A 22,824-nucleotide genomic window follows, 5' to 3' on the forward strand; every position below is an offset into this window, starting at 1 on the left:
AGCATGTAGGCGAGTTGCAAGACAGTAACCTGCAAGACCAGCAGAGAAGAAATATTGCATCATCTTTCATGTTTTTTTGAAAGAAGACTGTCCCAGTTCAATATTTAACTGTTATTTCCTTCTTCTACATTAAACAGGGTATCAGGATCAAGAACGAATGTGTTCATGAGGTTTAAAACCACAATGAAGGAAGGTCTTTTGATGTGGAGGGGAGACAATCCCATGCGACCTAACAGTGATTTTATTTCTCTAGGCCTTCAAGAAGGAGCACTAATATTCAGGTAAACTTTCTCTCCCTTATTTGTGTTACACACAGTACACTCAGGGCTCGAAGGAATTGCCACAACACATCCAGTGCACTTGTCCTTTGGTATAGTGTGAGACAATTACATCCTCAAGGTTTTGTTCAGTGATGGGTCCCGTTGTTGTCTGGGAAAGGGTGTGAGCTGGCGAGGTAATGTGCTGCAAGCTTTCCATCGTTCCCACTGCCTCCCTCCCTCCCAATTTTTAAAACATCTGTTTTTTAATGTGATTTTCTAAAAGTCACCTATGAGGGTACGAGTACTGTCACTAACTCCCTCCATGTTGAAGCACTTGCCATCTCAGTTAAGCAGAGCAGGTGTAGGGTTTGCAGAGAGAACAGGGGTCAAGGAAAAACTCTGCTGATGCCCATGCTCACTGCAGGCTCACTCTTCACTGGACAGTGCACACGGGAGCAGGGCTCCACCTTCCCAAACCCCAAATATCCAACCCCGTGACACAAACCCAGCTGTCACCAGGCTCTGTTACATCCACAGAACCACTTACTTAAGAAACAAATAATATTACTGTCAAAAAGCTGAAACTGGGGGGTGTTGGGCTGAACTCATGTTCCTTCTGCAGAATCGCGTTCTCCCCTGCAGACACTTAGGCAGACTTGGTGTAACTTTTTGCACGGTGCTTTTTTTGGACTCCTGCCTTTGGAAAGCCCTGTCTTTCCTCATGATCCCCTTTTAGGTTGTGTAAGACAAATATTGAAACAGCAAACTACAAATTCCGTCATTATTATAGATTGTTGTGAGACACTGTTGTTTAAATGACAAAGATTTTGTTAATAATTTAAGCTAATTTGAAGCTATCTTTTACTTGACTTACCTGGTTGTTGGTTGCTACCGTGGATGCATAGACAAGTTGCAGATTTCTATTTACATTAATTTCTTTTAAGCTTTTTAATGTTATTTTCTGTGGTTAACTTTGCAAAAACTCTTAGTTTTCTCATTGTTTTATAAACAAGGAACTGACTCTGCAGAAATGGTGCATTTTTTAAATGTCTTTGGGAGAGCCTGTCTTTCCAAGATGTGTGGTAGTAAGTGGCCAGTCTATTCTGTCTGTTTTCTAGGCACAGTGCATTTTTATTAGGGTTGTTGCTATCCCCCAGAGATGAAGATACACAGAGGTTTTAGACCAAAACAGCTGAATTTTATTGAAATATCTGTACCTTCCACATGCATTTAGGAAGGTGAAGAATTAAGATCCCAATTTAAAACTCTCATAAACAATCACTGCATACTGAAAGGGAGTACCAAAGAAGATGGTGAAAGGACAAATGCAGAAAAAAAAATAGCATCTTCTTTCAGAAAAAGTGATCCCTATGCTACTTTTCCACCTTTTGAGAGGTGAGGTCAGGAGAATATCAGGGCTGTGAATTGGTCAGAAGTATTTTCCTGCAGTCCAAAATCAGGTATTTGTGTTCTGGTCGAGATTGAAATTCAAAACATACTTTTTCTTTCCCATTTTCTATGGCCTAGAAGAGAAAGTTCCCTGTACAGTGTAACTGCTGATGTAAATAATTTCTGTTGCTCCCTGCTTCTGTAGAAGGTTATATCACTATTGTAGGGGATCTCCATTCATTAGGGATATGAATCTCATTTTTGTAACCAAAGGTCTAACACAGATACAATCCTGAACACCCAAATCCTTCTGTAGCTCTCAACCTAAACTGGTATCTGCATCCTGGGTAAAAGGAGGTGCTTGTCTGAGACTCACTTAAACGTCTGGGGAGGAGTCAAATTTAGGGCAACAATTTTGCTCTAGGCAGCTCCCCACTTAACGTGCTGTTCTCAAGTACCTACCCCTGGACATGAACTTAATTCCAGGTTCAGCCTTTTTTGAAGAGATTATGATGTTGGCTTTAATCTCTCCAGCTTGGTACAGGCTGAAGGCCAGCAGTGGCTGGCTCAGGCTAATTCATCCTGCTTATTTAGGCAGCTGAGCACCCAATAGCTCACTGTGTTGTGGCACCTACTTCCTTGTCGTGAAGGTTGGCCCAGATTTCGGAATCCAGAAATTAAGGTGCCTGAAGTGTAAACCTGATGGGGACATTATGTCTGCTGAATAATTTTAGTAGCAGCAAACACAGAGAAATAATCAGAACTGGAACTGAAGCAGGGAACTTCATTATTATCTCTGTGTTTATTTACTAGGCTTCATCCTTTCTAACATCACAGGTCTCAACCTTCCCTGTAACTCAGATGACTTGTAGATCTGTTATAGGTTGCATGCTTATTTGGTCTTGTAATAATTTATTTATTAACCATTTTTGCAACCTCCCGCTGCTCTCTCCCATTAGGCCAAAGGTCTGTAGATCACTGACCTTCATAACCTCCTGTTTTGGGGAGGAACTGCCATGCAGAGGCCCCCTTCTTGCTCCCATGGGATGGTGGTGACGGCACCCAGTCTGACCTGGGCAGGAGGGAGTTTTGCCTGTTGCTCCGTGAGCCTGACTTGGCAAAATAAGTGCATTGCTGCTGGGCTTCCAAAGGACTCCACCAGTCCCCCCAGAATCCGAGCCATAAGGGGAGCTCGGGTGGTTGAGCAGGTGGGGCACAGAGTAAGGGCATCTGAGCAACTTGGCAGGCAGCCAGTCTTTGCAAGGGAGGCAGTAAAATTTTAATTTTTTTTCTTAATTGTAGCTATAATTTGGGCAGCGGCATTGCTTCCATCACAGTGAACGGCTCTTTCAGCGACGGCCGGTGGCACAGAGTCAAGGCTGTTCGGTAAGTGGCCACGCTTCATCTGGGAGGCATTTTGGAGCCACCCTGCCATTAAAGGTGCTGGCTGGCGTGCCTGGATGCTGGTCGGGTGTGAATCACTGCGGCTCCATGCTCTCACATCGCTTAGGAGTTGAACTGTTGCAGCAACTTGGCTGTTTGAGGACGATGTACACAAAGATTATTGTATTAGAGGTGACAGTGCCAACTCAGCACAGCTCAAGGCAGGCTGCCAAAGTCACGCAGGGCTATTCTGGGACTGTGACAGACATTCTATTAAACCCATACCATTTGGGTTAAGAGTATTTTTCTTTAATATCTACATTTTGAAATTCCCTACTGAGCATTTTGCGGGCTGGCACAAGCACTGGAGCACGGACAGTGTACGCCTACTTTTTCTATTTGGAGGAGGTGCAGACATCTTGCAGTGTATATATAACTCATATTTATAACTCATTACCTCATGGGAGGCAAGTGTGCCCAGCAGGGAAAGCACACATCCCTCTCTTCATGAGATGTTGGTTCCCTGGAAATCACAGGCTGACATTAGCAGAACTTGTTACCAAATTCAGTGAGAATAGGAGCCCATCAAGTGGCTCTTCTGTCAATGCGGTTATTGACCATATATAAAACAGAAGTCACCTGAAAGCTCTTGTAAGAAACAAAACTGCTTATAAGTATGTTTTACCTTAGCGTGCCTATTTCTTCCCTTCTGTTGAAGCTTCTGCTGTTTACTTTTTATATGACATCTGATTTTTAACAACGCGTCAGTTTAACGACGTGTCCATCCTCCCCTCTCCCTCAGCTGTGCAATTTACTTCTTTCCCAGTTTTTTTCTCTTCCGCAAATGTGTCCCACACCCTTTGCGGGTCCCTGACGTCTTAGTCCCTGGAAAGAAAACCACCCTGAAGGGTCTGGATTGCCATAGCACATCGCTGTCTGTGGGGCTCCCCGACATCAGCCCCAAGCCTTCACTGTGAACCCTGCTGAGCACTGAGTTGCCCTGGTCTCCTGGCGAGGGGGAGATGCTGCTGCTCCTCCTCCCACCTGGTTGTAGGCTGGATGCATGAGAGCAGTTTGTTTTTTGTTTCAGGGATGGACAGTCTGGCAAAGTAACTGTGGACGATTACGGTGCCAGGACTGGTAAATCCCCTGGGAAGATGAGGCAGTTAAACATCAATGGAGATCTCTATGTAGGTGAGTGCTCACCGTTCACGTGCAGGACCCAGACACATTTTTGTGTCTGCGAGGTCAGCTGCAAGGCAGGGCATCCCAGCCCCGTCCATCTCAACGTGAAGGCTTCACGCAGCAGCCGCTGGTCCTCCACAGCCTGTTTTTTGTGGTGAGGCCTCTCTGGGTGGGATGGAGGGGACTGGCATGAGAAGGGACCAGCACCGTGGGGTGCACTGTCGCACCCCAGCAGGTGCATAGAGAGACAGCAAGTGGCAGCTGCAAACTCCGCACCTGTGTGGGAATCTGGGCCCAAGTTTATTCAGCTCTTACTGATACTACAATTTCTGCGATAAATAATTAGCATCCTAGTTTATTATCTCCTGCTTATCCCCTCTGTACTTTCAAGTGCTTAAAAGCTGTATTTAACAAACCACAGAGCAACCTGTAGATTAAAATTCACCTCTGAGGAGCGCTAGGAAGGCTAATGGTGTTGCTGGGCGTGCAGTCTCCGAGCAGGAGCAGACACCCGTGTCAGTGAAGAGTTTCTCATCGCTGCCTTTCCCCCAGGTGGCATGAAGGAGATAGCCCTGCACACGAACAGGCAGTACCTGCGGGGCCTGGTGGGGTGCATCTCGCACCTCACGCTTTCAACCGATTACCACATCTCGCTGGTGGAGGATGCCGCCGATGGGAAGAACATCAACATGTGTGGGACCAAGTGACAAGAGAGGAATCCTGGTGCCGAGGACCCGTCGTGTGCTTGCGTGTGTGGCTGAGGGCGAGCTGGCTGCCACAGCCCTCTATGGCTGGCCCACGCTCGCCGTCTGGGAAGGTGACCAAGCCAAAGGGAAACCTGAAAAAAAAACCCAAAACATTTTTCCCTCTCCTTTCCTCTGCTGACCAAACCAAACCGAATATCTTGTGTAGGAACCGTCCCCTCTACCCATTAGTGTTTAGTGAACACTAAAGGTTGTGCATCAGTGCAAACAGCGAAGAAATGTGTGATGTTATGAGTAGCTCAATGACTGTGTTGTGGTCCATAGATTATCTTTTGTACTATCAGAAAAAGCAGTCTTGAAACACCTGCATTCATCTCACCCTGCAGTGGTACAATGACCGTGCTGTTCAACAAATACACCATCAGGCAGTGTATCTGTTCATTCAAATGTATGTCCCGGAACAAGCAGTTCTCCTTACCACTCTCTGATTTAGCTAAATTATGTTTCACCCTGTGTAAATAACAGCTCCAGTGGCTGGTTTCAAAATATTGTTGTTTGTTGGAGGAAAGTTCTTAAAGTCTACTTTTTTATTACAAGCAACAAAATCAATGAACCAATTTTGTAGAAGTAATTTTATACTTGTATATTTTTTATAGCAGCAGCAGAACTCCTTACATGTATAACTTTTAACATTTAGGTGTACTATACAATTACCTCTTTGCACACTTTCCTAAAAATAGCGAAGTGACCTGTGGTTTAAATTTGTTATACAGGAGGCTTAATGTCTGTATTATACAGTTTTGGTGGAGATATTTGTGAGTTATGACCAGTTTTAAATCTGACTCTTTTTGTTTTGTAAATTTTGAGAGTTTAAAATTGTACATTATGAAGCTTTCCTGGCTTAAACAGATTAAAAGATTAGGAAAAAAAGAGCAAATGCTTGCTACTGTGGTATTATAAACCACTATTTTTTTTTGCTGAAAAATGGCAAAAGAGATGTGCAAGAGACCTTGGTGGGTCACAGTCCTCTTAAAATGAAATGTTTTCTAGGCACCGGACCAACACTTATGCAACCTTGATTGCCAAACTGTAATTTAAGCAGGCGAGCAGAGTGCTGTCGAGACACTAAGGAAATGGTCCAGAATTTCATACTTTAGAGAGTTTTTTTCCTTAACTCTTTGTTCGAAGCAGATCAGTGAGCCATCAAGGGAGAGAAGAGAGACCCACATTGCAGCGGGGCACCCCACGGCTCGCCATGTGCCGGTGGGGGGAGAAGCACAAACCCCTTCAGCAGCACAGGCTCGTCTGAATGCCTGTGAGTTAAAAGGACCTGATGTGGCAAAAGCAATGGAGATCAGGAGGTTTCTGCTGCATTTTTACTGTACCCAGGGTGCTCCCGGCTCCCTCGGAGCTAAAACACGTTCCTGAGGCTCGTCCCACCTACAGCTGACCGTGAGCAGCTGCAGGCTTCAGTGGAAAAAATAATAGCTGGTACTAGATAATGGCACATGCAAAATAACTGCCAAGGAGACCCCAGCTCCTCTTCTGCATGCTGAAAGGGATACATTGATCATTTAGGTGAAAGATCTCGTGCTCCTTGTAGACACGGCAGCAGTGGTCAAAAACAAATACCAAGACTTGTTAGAAATAGAAAGGAACAGAAAAATACATGGTGGTGCCAGTATGTAATACGTGCACCTGTGCTCTGCCCCTGTTCAAATCACACTTCAGAAAAACTGTCTGTAGAAGACGTGGGCAGCTTGCAGAGGAGCTGGAGACACACATGGCTCTCCTTCCAGGGGAAGTGCAGTTTTGTTTGGCTTGGGGAGCCCCATGGGGAGAGAGAAACCTGTGCACGGTTGGGAAAGAGCAGGATAAAGTATATCATCAAGACGTGGCTTTAAGATGAAGGTGAATGGAATTTGATGCCATGGCGTGTAAAGGGGAAATGTGCAGAATTTGAAAAAGGATAAGAACTAAAACCTCTGGAGGCTGAAGTTCTTGCTGGCTGCCCGCTGCAGCAGCCCTGCGGCGGTGGCCAGACACAGCCTGCGCTCCCGTTGTGTCTCTGCTGGCTGCTGGAGAGGGAAGAGTCACGTTTGGTGTGCTTGGGGGGGGTCCCAAATGGCAGTGACCTGTCCTGACTTGGCGCAGGGTAGGGAGATCTGGCCGGCTGTACCCCAAGTCCTGGGTACCTGCCGTCCCACCGGTGACGAGGGACACCGCGGGTCCAGAAACAGCATCAGCCTCTGCTCTGTCACATGTGCCTCGCCTTTCCCATCCTTTCCTTTCTGTCACAGGGTTTGGAGAGCAGCTCCAAGACAAACATCTGGCGGGAGAGGTCTCTATTTTAAGATAATTTACTGCAGAATAACAGGCGTTTGGTACAAGGCGATACTTCTGCAGAACAAAAGCTGCTCTTTGAAATGCAGGGTGGGGGGGGGAGCGGGTAGGAAATACCTCCGTTGTTGTTGTAGAAGAGGAAGAGCAACAAACGGCAGCTCCCCAAATGCCTGTTTCCAACTGTGTGTATCACCGCACGGGAATTCGGCGCTGGCGGCATCACGCTGCTGCGGCGCAGACCGAGCTCGAGTGGCACAGCTGCATGGTGCCGGCTCGGCAGGGGGGGACAGCAAAGATGCTCTGGGGTTTGAGTCCTTTAAAGAAAAAAAAGAAAAAAAAGTCCTTTCTGCATCCTTTTAAAGATAGTCTGAGAAACTTCTGAAGAGGGAAGCATCCCGCATCCAGATCTCCAGCCTCCCTGGCGAAGCTCGGGGCTGGGTTAGAGGCAGGGGTTTCCACTCAAGGGGCTGAGCAGGAAAAAGGTGCCAGGAACACAGGAACATCTGACCAGATGTGGGGCTCGGCCCACCCCCCGGATGCCGGGCCAGGGAAGGAGAGGGGAAAGGCAGACGGTGCGTGGCAGAGTGCTTAGTCATTTTCCCAGGAACTGGCCTGGGTGTGCTGCTCACTGTCTCCAAGGCTGTTTATTAACCACGTTACTTATTGTTCGGGCCATATCAGATGCTCAGCATGACCCTGGCACTGCAGGACAAACTCACGCCCGCTGCCAGAGCCGTGCCCTTTTGCCACAGGTACCTATGCAAACCAGCAATGAAACCAGCAGTCCCAGGTGCTTGTGCAATTTAGTCTCCTTCCTAAAACTGCAGTCCTTAGCTTTCTTCCAGATTTTCCACATTTATCCCAAAAGGCATCCCCCTCCACTTTCTGCAGTGAATACCCTCCTTGCTGCCAGCCCTGGATGGGCTAAGTCAGGTTTTGTGCTGGGCACCGGCAGTCGGGCAGAGCTGCTCCCTGCCTGCCCCTCGCCCTGCCCGGGGCACAGCCTATCTATCTCACTGCTCTCCACCACTCTTCCATCTCCTTGGGGACCAGCTGCTTGGGAACCAGCAGTTACATTTACTCAGGTCATCCTAAAGCAAAATAAGGGGAAAAAAAAAAAAAAAAAGGAAAAAGAAAAGGAAAAAAAAGAAAAGAAAAAAAAAAGCAAGCAAAAAGAGACATCAAGGGGAACTGAAGCCGGACAAGACTTAGCAATGGTCCCTATGATAGGCAAATTCTTGTTGCACTGGTGTGCCTTGCATGGCCAAAGGTGAGGGGCCAGGAGCTCTTTTCTGTCCCAGTTGTCCCAGCCTGGCCCCAGGGAGCAAAGAGGCAAAGAGGAGGAGGGGGCTGCCGGGGATGGGGAGCTGCCCATTGAGCCTGGCACATTAGCCTGCCACAGGTGCCTGTTAAAGTTATTATTTCATCAACCAGGCTTTGCTTTCGAGAAAACGTTTTCATTCTGTTGATAAAGCAATATAAGCCGGGTGGGAAGTGCATCGACCCAGCTCTGCATGTGCAACTCCCTCTGCAGCAGCGTCACTCTTCAAGGGGCAAACCTCCTCACTTTAAAGGACTAGATAAAATGCAGCCATGGTTTACTCATGGAGAGCAGCAGCCACATCCTATCAGCCAGATGCTTCTTTTTATCAGCATTTTATTTCTTGGGGTGTTATGTACGCACACAGCGTGGGTTTCCCTTCTCCGAAGCAACACCTTGCTCTGATGTCTGCGTCAGGGCATCGCCTGCTCCGGTGCACGCATCCCTCCCTCCCGCTCTGTTTGTCCATTGGTTACCCCCAGTCCCCTCATCCAGGTGTCCCTGCCCCTGCGCTTGGGCATCTCACACATGAGTAACAGCCTGGCACCGGCACCTGCGGTCACCGCAGCTCTGCGAGGGCCCGGCTTTCTGCCCCCAGGGACATGACCCAACTCATCTGCGAGAAGGAAGAGAAGGAAGGGGGGACGTTCAGAGTGATGTCATTTGTCTTCCCAGGTAACCCTTACGTGGTGATGGAACCAGAGCTGGCTTCAGCATGCAACAATGCAACCCCAGTCGACAACTAAGCACCACACAGCCGCTCGCTCACCACCACCACCCCCCCACTCCCCCCCCCACGGTGGGATGTGGAAAGGAATTGGAAAAAAAAAGTAAAACCCGTGGGTTGAGATAAAGACAGTTTAATAGGACAGCAGAGGAAGAGAAAATAATAATAATAATAATAATAATAATGATAATAGAATGTACAAAGCAAGTGATGCACAATGCAATTGCTCACCACCCGCTGACTGACGCCCAGCCCGTCCCCCAGCAGCGATCGCTACCCACTGGTGAACTCCCCCCAGTTTATGTACTGAGCATGATGCCATATGGTATGGAATAGCCCTTTGGCCAGTTTGGATCAAGTAACCTGGCTGTGTCCCCTCCCAGCTTCTTGTGCACCTGGCAGAGCACGGGAAGCAGAAAAGCCCTTGGCTAGTGTAAACACTGCTTAGCAACAACTAAAACATCCCTGTGTTATCAACACTGTTTCCAGCACAAACCCAAAACCTAGCCCCATGCTCGCTACTGTGAAGAAAATTAACTCTGCCGCAGCCAAAACCAGTGCAGTGCCCTCTTCCCACATCCCTGTGACAGAGACTGCCTGGCAGCGCTGCGACCGACTGCCCTTATTTCTCTTGAACATCCGTTCACTGTCAGAGCATATTTCTTTGTCTATTGTGCACAGGACAAAGACAACATTGTTCCTCCTCCCTCCGCCCTGCCCCCCTGATTTCTTTTTTAAGCTTCCCTCAGTCTTCCTTCTAGGAAAACAATGGTGCGGGTTGTTTCAACACTGTCCCCACAGGTTGTGTTTTCCAGCACCGTACGTTACCGTGATGTATGGGGACAGTGTGGAAGAAATGGGGCTGCTGAGCATGGACACCCCACGTTCAGGCTCGCAGAACAGCAGCTTTCCAACCTTTGTTTGTTTGTTTTGCAGGCCCTTAAATAGTTTCTAGTGGCAATAGCGGCAGTGTACATGGTCACTTTTTGTGGACATGGTGGAATTTTCCTCAATTTTCTTGTCTTTTGAAGACACTGGAGAGGCAATACTTAATATTTTCTTTACAATTCCTCATGCTTCCATTTTTTTTTTCCTTGCTACAGCTTTTAATGTTGGTGTCAGCAAAGCAGAATTCAAAAATGAAATCACCAATTTTAGGCAGTTTTCATTTGAACTTCTGATTGCTCTTACCGAAACACAGGGGTTTTTTTAAGCACTAACAAATGCCTCAAACACAGGGACTCTGTAACCTTTATTTATGTGTTGAGAATAACTTTTTGTGGTTGCCAATGTGGGGAAACACTGGATGCTAAAGCCACAGCCGGTGCCGTGTTAGGAGCAGCCAGCATTGACAGAACAGGGAGTCAAGCAGAAGATAAGGATGCGTGCTGGAACAGGGCCAGGAAACACAGACAGTTCAGTTCCCTCTCCCCACGCTTGTCCCGATGGTGAAAAACGGGGCAGTCCACGTGCTCTGTCGTTACCCAACCTTCAAACTCAGTTGCTGTGATTTTTGTAGCACAACTTTAAATGGCTGCGACGTTATGTGAAACTCCAGACTCTGTGATTTTAATTACTTTGCAGAAGTGCCTGTATCTGTAGTTCCCAGGTACCTCATAAATGCACCCAAAATGAAAAGCTCCAGCTCACAACTGGTTTGGGGTTTTTCACCCACAGTAGCTGTGCTTTGTAAATGCGACATGGCAGGATACTGTCAGTAACTAATTTCTGCGCTGGCTTAGCGACTAGAACCCCCCTGATTTACCGCCCCGGGTAGATCAGCACAGGCGTGGGGCCGAGTACCCCACAGGCACACCCTGCGTGTGGGCAAGGCACGCGGCAGGGCCGTGGGCTGCAGCTGAGCGTCCTGCGCCAGGGCAGGGCGGTGGTGTCCGTGGAGGGTCCGACCCACCTCGCCGCTCCCAGGGCCGGAGCTCTCAGCTGCTCTCACGCATTCGCTCTGCAGTGGCCGTGCACAGCCCGGATTAACTGGTCTGCATCCACTGTGGACGCGACACAGCTCTGCCTGCAAAGAAACTCGCTACTTCCATGTTCCTCTGGTGCTGCCATCACGTGAGTTCTTCCGTGCCAAGGGACGGGGAGCCCCAGCTGTTCCTGAGCTGTGTTAAATGCAAAACCCAACAGGATTACTCTGGTTTTGCCAAGGTTTGAATGAGCTGTATCTGAACAACTTGCAGTATCTTCAGAAGATATTGCAAAACCATCATCCTTTCAGACCTGAGGCCCAGATGATGGAGTGAGACCTGTCTTGAACTCACCCCTAGTGCTCCTACGCTGGCCAAAGCACTTGCAGGGCTTGAGAGCACAGCTGTGGGATTTCACCTTTGGAACAATCGAAGCCTTTCCTCATTTCCACAGCTCTAGACACTTCAGTCTTTTCAGAGCAGTACTCTTCAGTCCTGCTGAAAGGACTTAGTACCCTTGATCCTCACCTCCCCAGGGCTCAGTGGAGCTCACACATCCCGCCTGGTTGCCGTCATGCCAACCAGCTGCACCAACCTGCTATTGCAAGACAAGGAATTGACTCCGACTTTTGAGACAGCCTCCAAAGAGATGGAAAGAACACAGTGCCGACACGCAGTGATGGCTTCACGTGACACGCTGTGATGTGGCGCCTGTCTGTCCCCACACTGCTAAGCCGCCTGTCACTCCCCAGTTCAGACACTGTGGTTAGATGAGCCACAAAATTCCTTGGCTGTCACTAGGACAACAAGTAAGTGCTGTGACATAAATGGCCTCAAACATAAAGCCCATGTCACAGCCACGGTAGAAGCTGATCATCTCCATTCCACTAAAACACACGGAGAAAGTGTCCTACGTCACCCAAACCAACGCCACAGTGTGCAGCCTGGGCCCCTTCTTCCTGCCGCTACATCCTTCATCCTGGAATAGAGCTGGCCACCACACAGACCTGTTGACCATGGAGAGCCTCCGGCTGCTGGTGCCTGCAAGCCCTCAGCCTGAGCCTGCGGGGAAATCACATCTCCAAACCCCAGCTGTGTTAGAGCCGTAAGCCAAGGAGGACACGGGGAAGTCAACTGGCCTTCTTTCTATCATCACATCGCATGGCAGGAACAGGAGGGCTTCAGTGAATCACGTATGTACGCACTACGGCATGCTGTGCTTTAGAGAAGCTGCTCAGAGAACACCCGCATTACTGCCCGCTCTGCCGATCAAGAAGCCAAGGCTGTGCTTGCCACATCCTGTGGTTATTTACTCTGGCACAAAATTAAAATAACTGTTTGTACTGGAGCATGAGCAGAGTTTAACTCTTACTTAAATTAAACATGCAAGCAAGGAATATCAAAACATGTAAGAGTGTAAGAAAATATATTTATTAAATTCCATGGCAATACTATGGTAAAATTGTTAAATACATGCATATTTTTAGACACCCAAGCAATACAACAGGAGCTACAACAGCCAAGCAAACTAGGTTTAAAACATATGCAAAGTTCGTATCTTAGTGTTAGGTTAGTCTTAAATGTCATCTGCCACACTGGAATATTATTCCCCCAACATGATCCCATGCTTCCTTCTTCAAGCATGCATTTGTTTACCTGCTTAGCTAATAAATTTTCATGTTGATACACTTTGTTGAATCAGTATTTTACTTGGTATGCTACAACTTCATTAAAGTGCCTTGTGATGATCTTGCTTAAATTGTGAAAGAAATGTTTTTTCAACAGTGGAAGCTGGAAAACTTCAGTATCATTCAGCAACAAAGATATGTTAAATGACTGACTAGATATAGTGTGTTAGGAAGACTATTTTGTCAGCTTGATTTATTGATTTATTCTCAGAGTTAATTTCTATAGATGACTATTCCAAATTGGCAAACAAAATTCTCACTAGTATTAAACAAAAGTCCATTAAAATCTTTGTAAAAACAGAACATAAAAACATCTCTAAACAAATTATTTACGCTGTAAAAAATATGGTATAAAAAGAGCTAAAAAAACATTGAACCTGTTCACAGTATGTATTTTAAAAGTTACAGCATTATAATACAATGGTTTTCTTTTTCAGGTGACCTGTATGACTCCACCAGCTCTGCTGCTCTGTGCGCCACAACAGGATCAAAGTTCAAATTACTGTTACCTTCGGGTAGGATTTCAGACATGAGTTGATTCGGTTATCTTCTTTTTTTGCTATCCCCTGCTTTACAAACTTTATGCCGTGAAGCATAAAATGTTCTAAGCCACTCTAAGCCACTCTTGAATCACATTACAGAAACATTGATAAAGTGATGTTCAAGGATTCTTTTTTTATTGTTTTACTACTAAAAAGTGTGAGACCCTACCAGTTTCTATTTTACTTTGCCCTGCTTGAGCCATTTCTTTTTTGAATTTTTCTCAGCCCAAATAATGAAAATGAGAACATTTCATTTTTTGCTTTGTCCCTGGGTAAGTTTTACTTACCACATTTTGCACAACATGAAACCAAATGAGTTGCAAAGGTACTGAACCTTCTCGTGGAAGTTGTGCATACATTTCCACTGGAGCTTGCTTTCATGTAACAACAGTCGAAGTGCAGATTTGGGACAGTCCAAAGACCTACCTAGAGATTCTGTTGGGTATCACATTAAAAAATAAGGATCTAAAATTAAAATCTGCTCTGCTGCACCAGAAAGTCACTTGGGCAGCGCTGCACAAGGAGAGGGCGAGACTGGAGAGGGACTAACCCCGTCCTCTCATGCAGCTCCCTGCCACTAGACCAGCTCACCTGCATGGGGATGCTGAGCCCCTCCCCTCTGAAATAAAAAAGGTGTCTGGAGACTTTTCTGTTGAAAAAGCAGAAGGAATTAATAGATGTTTTTGAGGGGAAAAAGTATTGTCGTGCACCCTGGGACAACTTGTAAAGTTACAGAAACCCCTGCCAATATCATCTGAGGTTTGTTTGCATAACATGCAAAAAGGAAACAAACACTGGCTATCTTAGAAACACGAGGGAAAATCCAGAGTTATATAAATGGGGGAGGAGAGGAAAGAAAGTTGTTATGGAAGAAACTGTTTTCTAGCTTCTAAGGAGATATTTAAAAACCTAAGACAGGCCTAAGCTTGAGGAAATTAGTTTTTAAACACTCCAACATTTCTGAATCCGTGTCTGGCATTTGGGATCTGGGACTGTGTTTCCAGGCTTGCTAAGGAAAAGGCAAAGAAAAAGCTAACAACAAATCTTGTGAACTGCCAACAGCATCTCTGAGCGTCAGACACACAGGGCACCGCTTAATGCACAGCAGCACAAACTCCATGTAGTGTGTCGGGAGGAGCGCAGACAGCAGCTGTTTCCTCTACACAAAACTGCGTCTCAGAAGGCATATATTCAAGTACAGGGCCCCAAAAAGAGTGCTTTGGGAATTGCAAGCCAACCTCCTCTGCAATACGCACCTAGGTACATAACGATGTAAGCACAGATGTGCATAAGGGGTTAGGGCTTTTCTTAGTGTTAAAAATATTAATGCCATTTGCACTGAAGTCTTCATCAAAGTCTGCGGCGGAGTAGAAGATGCTATTTACATGGGAAGCTCTTGATAGATTTATGGTACATGGAGCCTTGTTAGCAATATGATTCTTTAAATGTTATAGTTTTCCTATGTATTTCAAATTCTTTTACTATATTTCTATCTACTTGTAGGTATACAAATATTCTATTTACAAAGCAGTATTTGTCTAAAAATAGAGCTCATGATTTCTCATTGCCTTTTCAGAGTGATGTCTAAACACCTTCTCCCTCCAATGCATCCAATTGCCTTCATTTTTGCTACTATTCGTGTTCAACTGAGTGTCCTGGAGGGCAAGATCACAGGAAACACAACAGCCCAAAGCTTTACCCAGCTGAACGTATCAAAAAAAAAAAAAAAAAAAAAGGCAGCTTGAACATGCCTCTTCAGAGCAGCCTAAAACTCGAGGTCAGCAGGAGCTTGCTGCTGCCGTGTTCCCAGCGGAGGAAAGCTCTGGTCCCCCACATAAGCCAAAGACGAAGAAACATGTTGCATTTGCCAGTTGTGCCGTGACGGACAACATGGCCACTGGTTCCCTTTGGAAATGGTCTACCCATGAAAGCAGCAACTACAGATAATAAAGACAGCTACCATAGCAAATGTCAGTCATTGGGTCCTAAGTCTGCCCATGCAGCCACTGCATAGCAGGGGAGGTAATTCTCTAGCCTGCCTGTAATACTAGCTTACTATTTTGTTGATATATTAACTAGAAGTTCTGTGAGGTATATCACATGCAGACCTACCATCCCAAAATTTAACACACAAACCCAAGATCCCAGATCCCCCTGGACGTCAGAACTAAAATAATGAACGTGTCAAATAGGAGAGCGCACAATGTTACATCAAACGTGACTGATGTTCCACGCATACAGTGAACAGTACAAAAACCCATTACAAACCCCAAATTGTCACATATGACAGGCATGGCTCAAAAATAAAAAGCAGCAGCACCGATGATTTGCTTCAGAAAGAAATTGCTTGGCAGTAACACCCTACATCTCTGAACACTGATCCAACCAGATGATTGAAGCACTGAGTTAGGAGTAACAGCGTTTCGGACACAATCTCTTCTGGTCATATCCCTTCTGGAAGTTGTTTTTTTGTTTTATTTTGTTTCTTTAAAAAAGCTCAACTTTCTATTCTTCTAGAAAAAAAAGCAAAAAGCCAAAAGAACAAAAACAAAAAAAGACATTCAACAAAGCAATAAGATCTTTCAGAAAATGATGGTTAGGAAATGCAGTACTTTAAGTTTCCTAAGACATTTTTCAGAAAAAAATTGACTGAAGAGGCTCACCAGGAAGCCCGAAGGCAGTAGTACAACAAGTCTGATCCCCTCTGAAGACCAAAGTTTTAGTCTTACAATTGTTATCGATGCATTTAGAGGCTAAACAGCACCGTGCTTTGAAAGTGAATTTGGTAAGAAGACATTCCTAACGATGCTTCGCTGGTTTACCATGGCACTTGGGCTCATAAAGCAAGTCCGTTCCCTGACAGTCCTCGTCACTTATTCTTACTGCTCCATGCACCTAGGGGTGCTTTCACATGGTCACTAAATTAGCACACACCCTCTCACTACCCATCTGGTATTTGGATTCGCTGCTTAAGATTTAAGATAGGCATTTGAAAGGAGTCCTCACTGGCAGCACTGAATAGGCTCAAAGGAAACCACAGAGGTGAAGCAGCTGAGCTTTCAAGTGCTGGAATGACAACTGCTTACTGGTTCATAACCACTATGCAACGGTAAATGATGCTACATGTGCTGCACAAGCCTCTGTCTCTCCCCCATTCACCCCACTCTTCTGCTACCGATACAAGATGGTGCATATGGTAAGCCACTGCTGTTAACAGGACTCTTCTGCCCTACGTCCTGGAAGTCAGAACACCAGTCAAATAAAATACATCAAAGTTTAACAAAAAAAGTGATGGATAATTAGATGAGAGTCCTTTGATAACACCAAGGCAGACCCTGTATTTGTGGACCTTTCCCCTACCTAATCACTAAGAAATGAAGCAATTTAAAATGCTGTTGCCTTTACTGAATAGGAAGAGCAGCACAAAGGAAAACCTGAGTACGTGATGGTTGTGTTAAGATTCACCATGGGAGCACTGTGAAGGGTGCTAGGCTGCTCCCTGCAAGCTCTGTGTGTTCTCTGCAGCTGCCCTGGCTCCCAGTCTGCCAAATTAAAAATTGCTACTACTCTCAAACTTCAGTTTGGTTTTGTTTCTTGCAATACACAGCCATGTTAAAGCACAGTTATTCTTCATGATCAGCTGTTCCGCTACAGAGGGGTTTTTTTGTTTGGATCACCATACAATACCGATTGCTCCTCTGCATTAAGAAACTGCTCCATAAAAAACCTAAACCACTACCCATACACTCTGTTCTTGACATCTTCTGCTTTCAGTTAAAAGCATATGGCAGAACAATCTAAAATTCAAACACATTAAGCCAAATCTGCACTAGAAATCTGGTCTAAAAGAGATATTGTGAGAAAGGGTCGTTACTATTAGGATTTAGCCACCTCCCAACCATTGAGCACAAAGGGCAGAACTGCTTCCTTTTATGTATTAGTTTAGTGTTCCGAATAATGGGCAGTAATAGATTAGGCATGAAACTTTCTCTTGTGACAGATGGACACCAGCTCTTTGCACTGCCTGTCTGTCTTTTCACTTGCAGCTCTGCTAATTCCAGGATTCAACCTCAAAAGCAGAATCCTATTTGTACTTTCTCTTCTTTCAGACAGACCTTGCACGCTGTCAGGTCTGCAGACAGATCTATTTTTACTCTCTTCACATTTCACTCTTCCAGGAGGCACACACAGGCAGTTGTTACTGACGATGACTTAGATGTTATTTAGTGTTTGCCTTTTTGTGAGTTTTGAAATCCCTCTGTATTTTCATTCTGTGGAGATGGCAGAAACATACCAACATCTGAAACTGCACCATCCGTTACTGCAATTAGGTTTAACCTAATGCTTGGTTTTATTTTGATGCCCAGATCACGGGGTTTGGAGATCAAATGTCTGCCAAGCTGTCACACCTTTACAACTAGCAGCTGAGCCTCCTTATCTGTTTTGTGATCTTGTTTAGAAAACCACTCCCCCATCTTATTTATTCAAAACCCCACAAAGTAGTTAAGGAAACTGAAATCTAAAAAAAAGATTCAGTTAGGACTTGACAGAGACCCTTTTTGATCAAGCTCTTTAACATTTGACCTCTCACCACTGTGTTTTACAGTAAGGAACAGGTAAGTTAGAAAGCACTTTCTCCTGTAAGCTAGCGAAATTCACGTGTGCCACAGTTTACACAGTGAAATGCCTAGAGATGCATATGTGAAAACAAGCATTTTCAAAGGTGATTGTTCTGAACACTCCTTTAAGCACACAAATAGACATCACTTAAGCTTTCTTCGCATCACATGTCTGGTAAAGGAGAGGTAGAATTAGCGGCACTTAAACCTCCTTGGGTTTCTCCCTGCCACTAGAGAAATCCCACCTTGTACTCCCAGGTAGGATTTGCAAAGAAGGTCCTCTTGGGTAGACACTGGAGAATAGCCAGGCAGCAGGTGGCAAAGCTAATTACAATAAAGACCATCCAAAGAGCAATTTGTTCTCAAGGAGCTAGTACTACTATCTGTAATTTCATGTGCCAAACTGCTTGGACAGATAATGTTAGTAGACACAGATTTCCCCATGGCTTACATTACTGTATAGTGCTAAGACTGCTGAACACTGGGAGGGAATGGAGTACTGTACCACTTTGAAGCAGGAGATCTGAAGCTGAAGCTATGAAATACAAAATGCATTAGTGCAATATGTTAGGAACGATTAACTCCTTAACCAAAGGATAGAAAAAATATAAAGCATTCTAAGTTTAAAAAAAAAAAATTTAAACTTTATGCAGTTCTTGTTGAGGTTTAAATCAGTGTTACACTTTTTTCCCCAAGTTTGTACCCCTGAGTCAAACATTGAATAAACATTGTACAGTAGGTACAGAAACAGAAACTAGTGTCTAGTTAAAAAGCAACAGATTTGAATGGCCATTGCTTCAGAAGTGTTAAACAGTGACAATACCCTTCTGTATGGGAGAAGAAAAAAAAATAGCACTCTCATTTGTTCTTAGTTTGTAACTAGGTAAAAGATCTCAGCAGTTTCCAACCACATTGTTTCCATGTGTTAGGCTGAGGTTTGTGATAAATGAAACCTTCAGTAAGGAAACCTGTTGGGACTGCATCATTTGAGTATGCATGGTTGAGAACAACTACAACAAAGCAAAGCAATCTTTCCAAGTTACAAGTTGCATGAGACCATATTAATCTTGGAGCACTATGTGAAGGTAGGCAGAGTTCTTTGACTATGATTATCAGGAGCTCTAAACTCAATGCCCCTTATATCCAGTATATTTTACTAGAATAATAACTAAATTGCTATAACATTGGCCTCTCGGCCTCTATTAAAATCGAACATTAACACTTTCGCTAACTTAAACATAACATTCAGCTCACTAGAACCTCTGCTGACTGTCTCCAAGAATAATTCATGCCTTTTGCACTTTTCTTCCTCCTTTCTTTACAACATCAGGCATAACAGCTTATTTAGAAGGCAGGTTCAGGTGCAACGAGGACTCACTGTTAATCATTTGGCTTGTTCTGAAAAAAGTGTGTAAAGGACCACCCTATGTTATTGGGTTTGGGAGAGTCTTCATCATCTTTTGGGGGAAGCAGAAACTGTCGGGAATTAATGGAGCATGGGCTCCCAAAAGATGCATTTTCATTGTTGCTTTCAACTGATCCAGGGGAGTCTGGAGTGTCCATATTCCAGGCATTTGTGTTTGCTTGAGGTCTGTAACCTGCAGTTTTATCCAATTCTTCCTCTGCAGGTGAGTGACTCTCTATTTTCAGAGCACTGATAGGCAGCTGCATTTGTGGCTTATAGCCTGCTGTAGTCAGTAAGTCTACTTCTGGCTCCTCCTCTGGCTTAATTTGAGGCTGATACATTGACTGGATGTCAATGTAAACCACCTGAGATGACCCCACAGGTTCATCCATAGGGGGATTTGAGATCTCCTCTTCAATGATAGGGGGACAGTAGGACACAACCACATGGTTCTCTGTTTCTGAGTCAGAGCCGTCTTCAGGCACAGTGGTGTCTGCTGTCGGGGACATCATCTCCGTGTCTTCAATCTTGGGAGCTGCAGACCGTGTTTCCACCACTTCAATACTACTGGGGGTGCAGGGGTTCATTTCCAGTGTTTTAAGTGTCTTATTCCCCTGAAGTGAGAAAAAGGAGAAGGGGGAGAGACTAAGCCAAAGACCTGGAAATCCTGAAAGCAACAACATGCTCAAATTAAACCAGTATGTTGGCTTGTGGTTTGCGCTCATCCCACTGCCATTAGTACACTATAAAAAAAAAGTGATTTTGTTCTCATTTTCTGGCTCATCAGATACTCCTGTTAACGTTAAAAGTATTTTAGCCAACTTAAAGAGACTCTAGATCTTGCAGTAAGTTTGAGAACTCTTTCCCCAAATCTCCACTTTTATAACCCATTCCAGAAGGTTATTTGAATGTTACACCCAGTTCCAGCTACTATGTCTACCAGGAGGTTGGGGATATGGCATGTACACTTCTCCACACTTTCTGCTTCTCCTAACACTATGACAAAGATGGGTATGTTACTCCTACATCATTATCGGGTACTGACACTTCCCATTAGTGCAGGAGGAGAGAAATGCAGCAGTTCTTTTGTAGTTCAAACTTTGCAAGTAACTACACCAACAACAAGAAAGAACTAGATAGCACCTGACAAAAATTACTCAGTAACTTGTCCTGTTCCCCCCGCCGTAATGTTTTTTTCTACAACTGGGCAGAAGACTCAAAGTTTGCAAAAGAATTCTTTACTTGCAATACCTTTTAGAAGTCTAAAATACTAGGTTTAATATGAGGGTTACCTCACAGATGTTCTTCTGAAACTGCAGTGCCTTACTGTTCTCAGGATTCGGGATCTCTGGATAAAATGTTTCTTTAATCCTTTAAAGAGGAAAGAAAAAACTTTTTAAAAGTTACCGAGCCCTTAAACAGACTGTGAACACACAAAAGGAGTCAGGACATTTCCCTTCAATTCAGAATATTGAAGACATCTGGCACAAAGATTTAGTGTGTTACACTTTCACTGAGTATTTAATGGAAAAAACAGCAAACCATTTTTAACATTTTTAATCTGGGGAACTTGATATGCCACTTCTGTGAAAAGTTGAAGATGGGATGTCTACCTGAGTGTCTGTGGATGGCTCACAAATTATAGTATGTCGCCAGCTTCTTTCCGCTTGGGAAATTTCCACTATTTATAAGCAGTGCTCACTGTCTTTTTGCACTCCTCACTCTGAACTGTCTCCAACTCGATTTCTCCCTCACCTTCTACAATGTGTTTTTGCCACCCACCTTTAAACAAAGCCCACTGACATCTTTGAGTACTTGGAACAAACAAAGAGTAACTAAAGTCATGGAAAACTCTAGCACTGAAGCAAACACATCCAGGAAAAGATCAGAACTGAATGCATTTACCATTCCCTCTTTCGGTAGCAGAAGATGCTGGCCACCACTCCAAGCAGCACAACCACCGCCACGGGGATGAGAATTGCAATGATTAATCCTACAGCTGGGGGACGAAAAAAGAAAAGATGGTAAATATATATCCATAGTTACCAGCAAGTTTTATGCCTTTTCCAACATTCCCACAGATTAGAGACCGTTTCATCAAACTTATCTAACAGTGGTCTGCAAACAGTGCCAGTGAATTGTATGTATACCATACACTTCCCCTTTGCTGGAAGGGCAAAAGTCCATCCATAAACAGAGCTGATTCAATGACTACTACAGGAATCAGCAGGTAGTTCTTGCTTAATTGCTTAATTGCGAAAGGCTTCATGTGCAACGCAAGACTGATTGCCACTATAATTTCTGTTCTCAGTAAGCACTGGAATTGCACTTTCAGGTTACTTGAACTGGCCAAATCTCCAGTAATGGCTCTTACGGGCCAACAACTCATTGCACAAACTGCACTGCCTTTTATATGGTTTACAATGCTTCTAATCCCCAGGGTTTAGCTCCGATACATTCCCACTGCCTTCCTCCATTGATGTCAAGTGCCTCAAGTTTGATTTTCTGTGTATTTTAGTTGTACCCTAGTGTTTAGCTTTTCATATGAAATACTTTCTTTTTCTTCTTTTCTCATTCCCCAAAGTCAATCTCTATTTTTCTAACTGTCTTTCTGGGTTTGTTTCTGTCAGGGGATTGATAAAACTGAATTCAAAGCAGAGAGGCATCTGTTTATAATTCTGAAACTGCTAAATATTTCCACACTGTCTTTCTTCCCACCATGTATTAGCAGATATTCATCATGGGAAACTTGACAAAAACAACTAGCTGCTTGAGAAGACTAAGTTCAGACTCCACCATATTTAGTAGTAGTTTAGAAGTTATTTTTCTTACATACATGACCATGAACTACAAGGTAGCTGTAATAGGAAAGGAACTTTTCCTCACCCTGAACTGTACCAATTTTTGTATTTAAAAATAACCAACTAAATAAATTAAAAATTAGGCTGTAGACCCAAACTACGTAGGGGGACCAGAAAACAACCAAAATAAGCTCAGCTTTATATACATTGTACAGCCCCTGTGCTGAAGACTATTAATGAACAGGGATATTCAACTTACAGTCCTCCTTTGTCACCACATAGAGGCTGTTTGGAGGGCTCAACCCACCAGCAGTGTAGGCTTGTAGGTCCAGTTGGTAACTTGTTTTGCCTTGAAGATCAAGTATTTTCAAAGACTTCTTTGTTAAGTCAGTGATATTCTTAACTTTAAGTTCTGGGTTCCCTGTTTGTTTGGAAGCAGTAAGAAAAGCATAACCTTGTAAGAAAGGATTCCCAAAGACAGCCTCAGCTTTAGCAAGACTTGAAGTCAGCATATGAAGCCTGAAGAACGGTC

General features: G+C 44.5%; 2 protein-coding genes across 6 annotated transcripts in view; one reads left to right on the forward strand and one right to left on the reverse strand.

The window, feature by feature from the left end:
* The window catches only part of EGFLAM (EGF like, fibronectin type III and laminin G domains), a 76,240-nt gene extending 70,364 nt beyond the window's left edge, over nucleotides 1-5,876 (forward strand). Inside the window, exons 20-23 of one of the 2 annotated variants that reach the window (XM_075527023.1) lie at nucleotides 138-281; nucleotides 2,952-3,035; nucleotides 4,123-4,226; nucleotides 4,770-5,874. In XM_075527023.1, the coding sequence (XP_075383138.1) occupies nucleotides 138-281; nucleotides 2,952-3,035; nucleotides 4,123-4,226; nucleotides 4,770-4,924 (487 nt within the window). In that variant the 3' untranslated portion in view covers nucleotides 4,925-5,874. Of the gene's footprint in view, nucleotides 1-137; nucleotides 282-2,951; nucleotides 3,036-4,122; nucleotides 4,227-4,769 lie in introns of both variants that reach the window. The other variant, XM_075527024.1, reaches the window with a different exon arrangement.
* The window catches only part of LIFR (LIF receptor subunit alpha), a 201,632-nt gene that overhangs the window by 133,762 nt on the left and 45,046 nt on the right, over nucleotides 1-22,824 (reverse strand). For 3 of the 4 annotated variants that reach the window (XM_075527469.1, XM_075527467.1, XM_075527468.1), the window contains 4 exons: nucleotides 22,552-22,713; nucleotides 21,397-21,490; nucleotides 20,784-20,862; nucleotides 13,519-20,105 (listed from right to left, as the gene is read on the reverse strand). In XM_075527469.1, the coding sequence (XP_075383584.1) occupies nucleotides 19,467-20,105; nucleotides 20,784-20,862; nucleotides 21,397-21,490; nucleotides 22,552-22,713 (974 nt within the window). In that variant the 3' untranslated portion in view covers nucleotides 13,519-19,466. Of the gene's footprint in view, nucleotides 1-13,518; nucleotides 20,106-20,783; nucleotides 20,863-21,396; nucleotides 21,491-22,551; nucleotides 22,714-22,824 lie in introns of those variants that run through there. The other variant, XR_012779038.1, reaches the window with a different exon arrangement.

This window comes from Mycteria americana, chromosome Z (genome assembly GCF_035582795.1).
Source record: "Mycteria americana isolate JAX WOST 10 ecotype Jacksonville Zoo and Gardens chromosome Z, USCA_MyAme_1.0, whole genome shotgun sequence".
Taxonomy (NCBI): Eukaryota; Metazoa; Chordata; class Aves; order Ciconiiformes; family Ciconiidae; genus Mycteria; species Mycteria americana.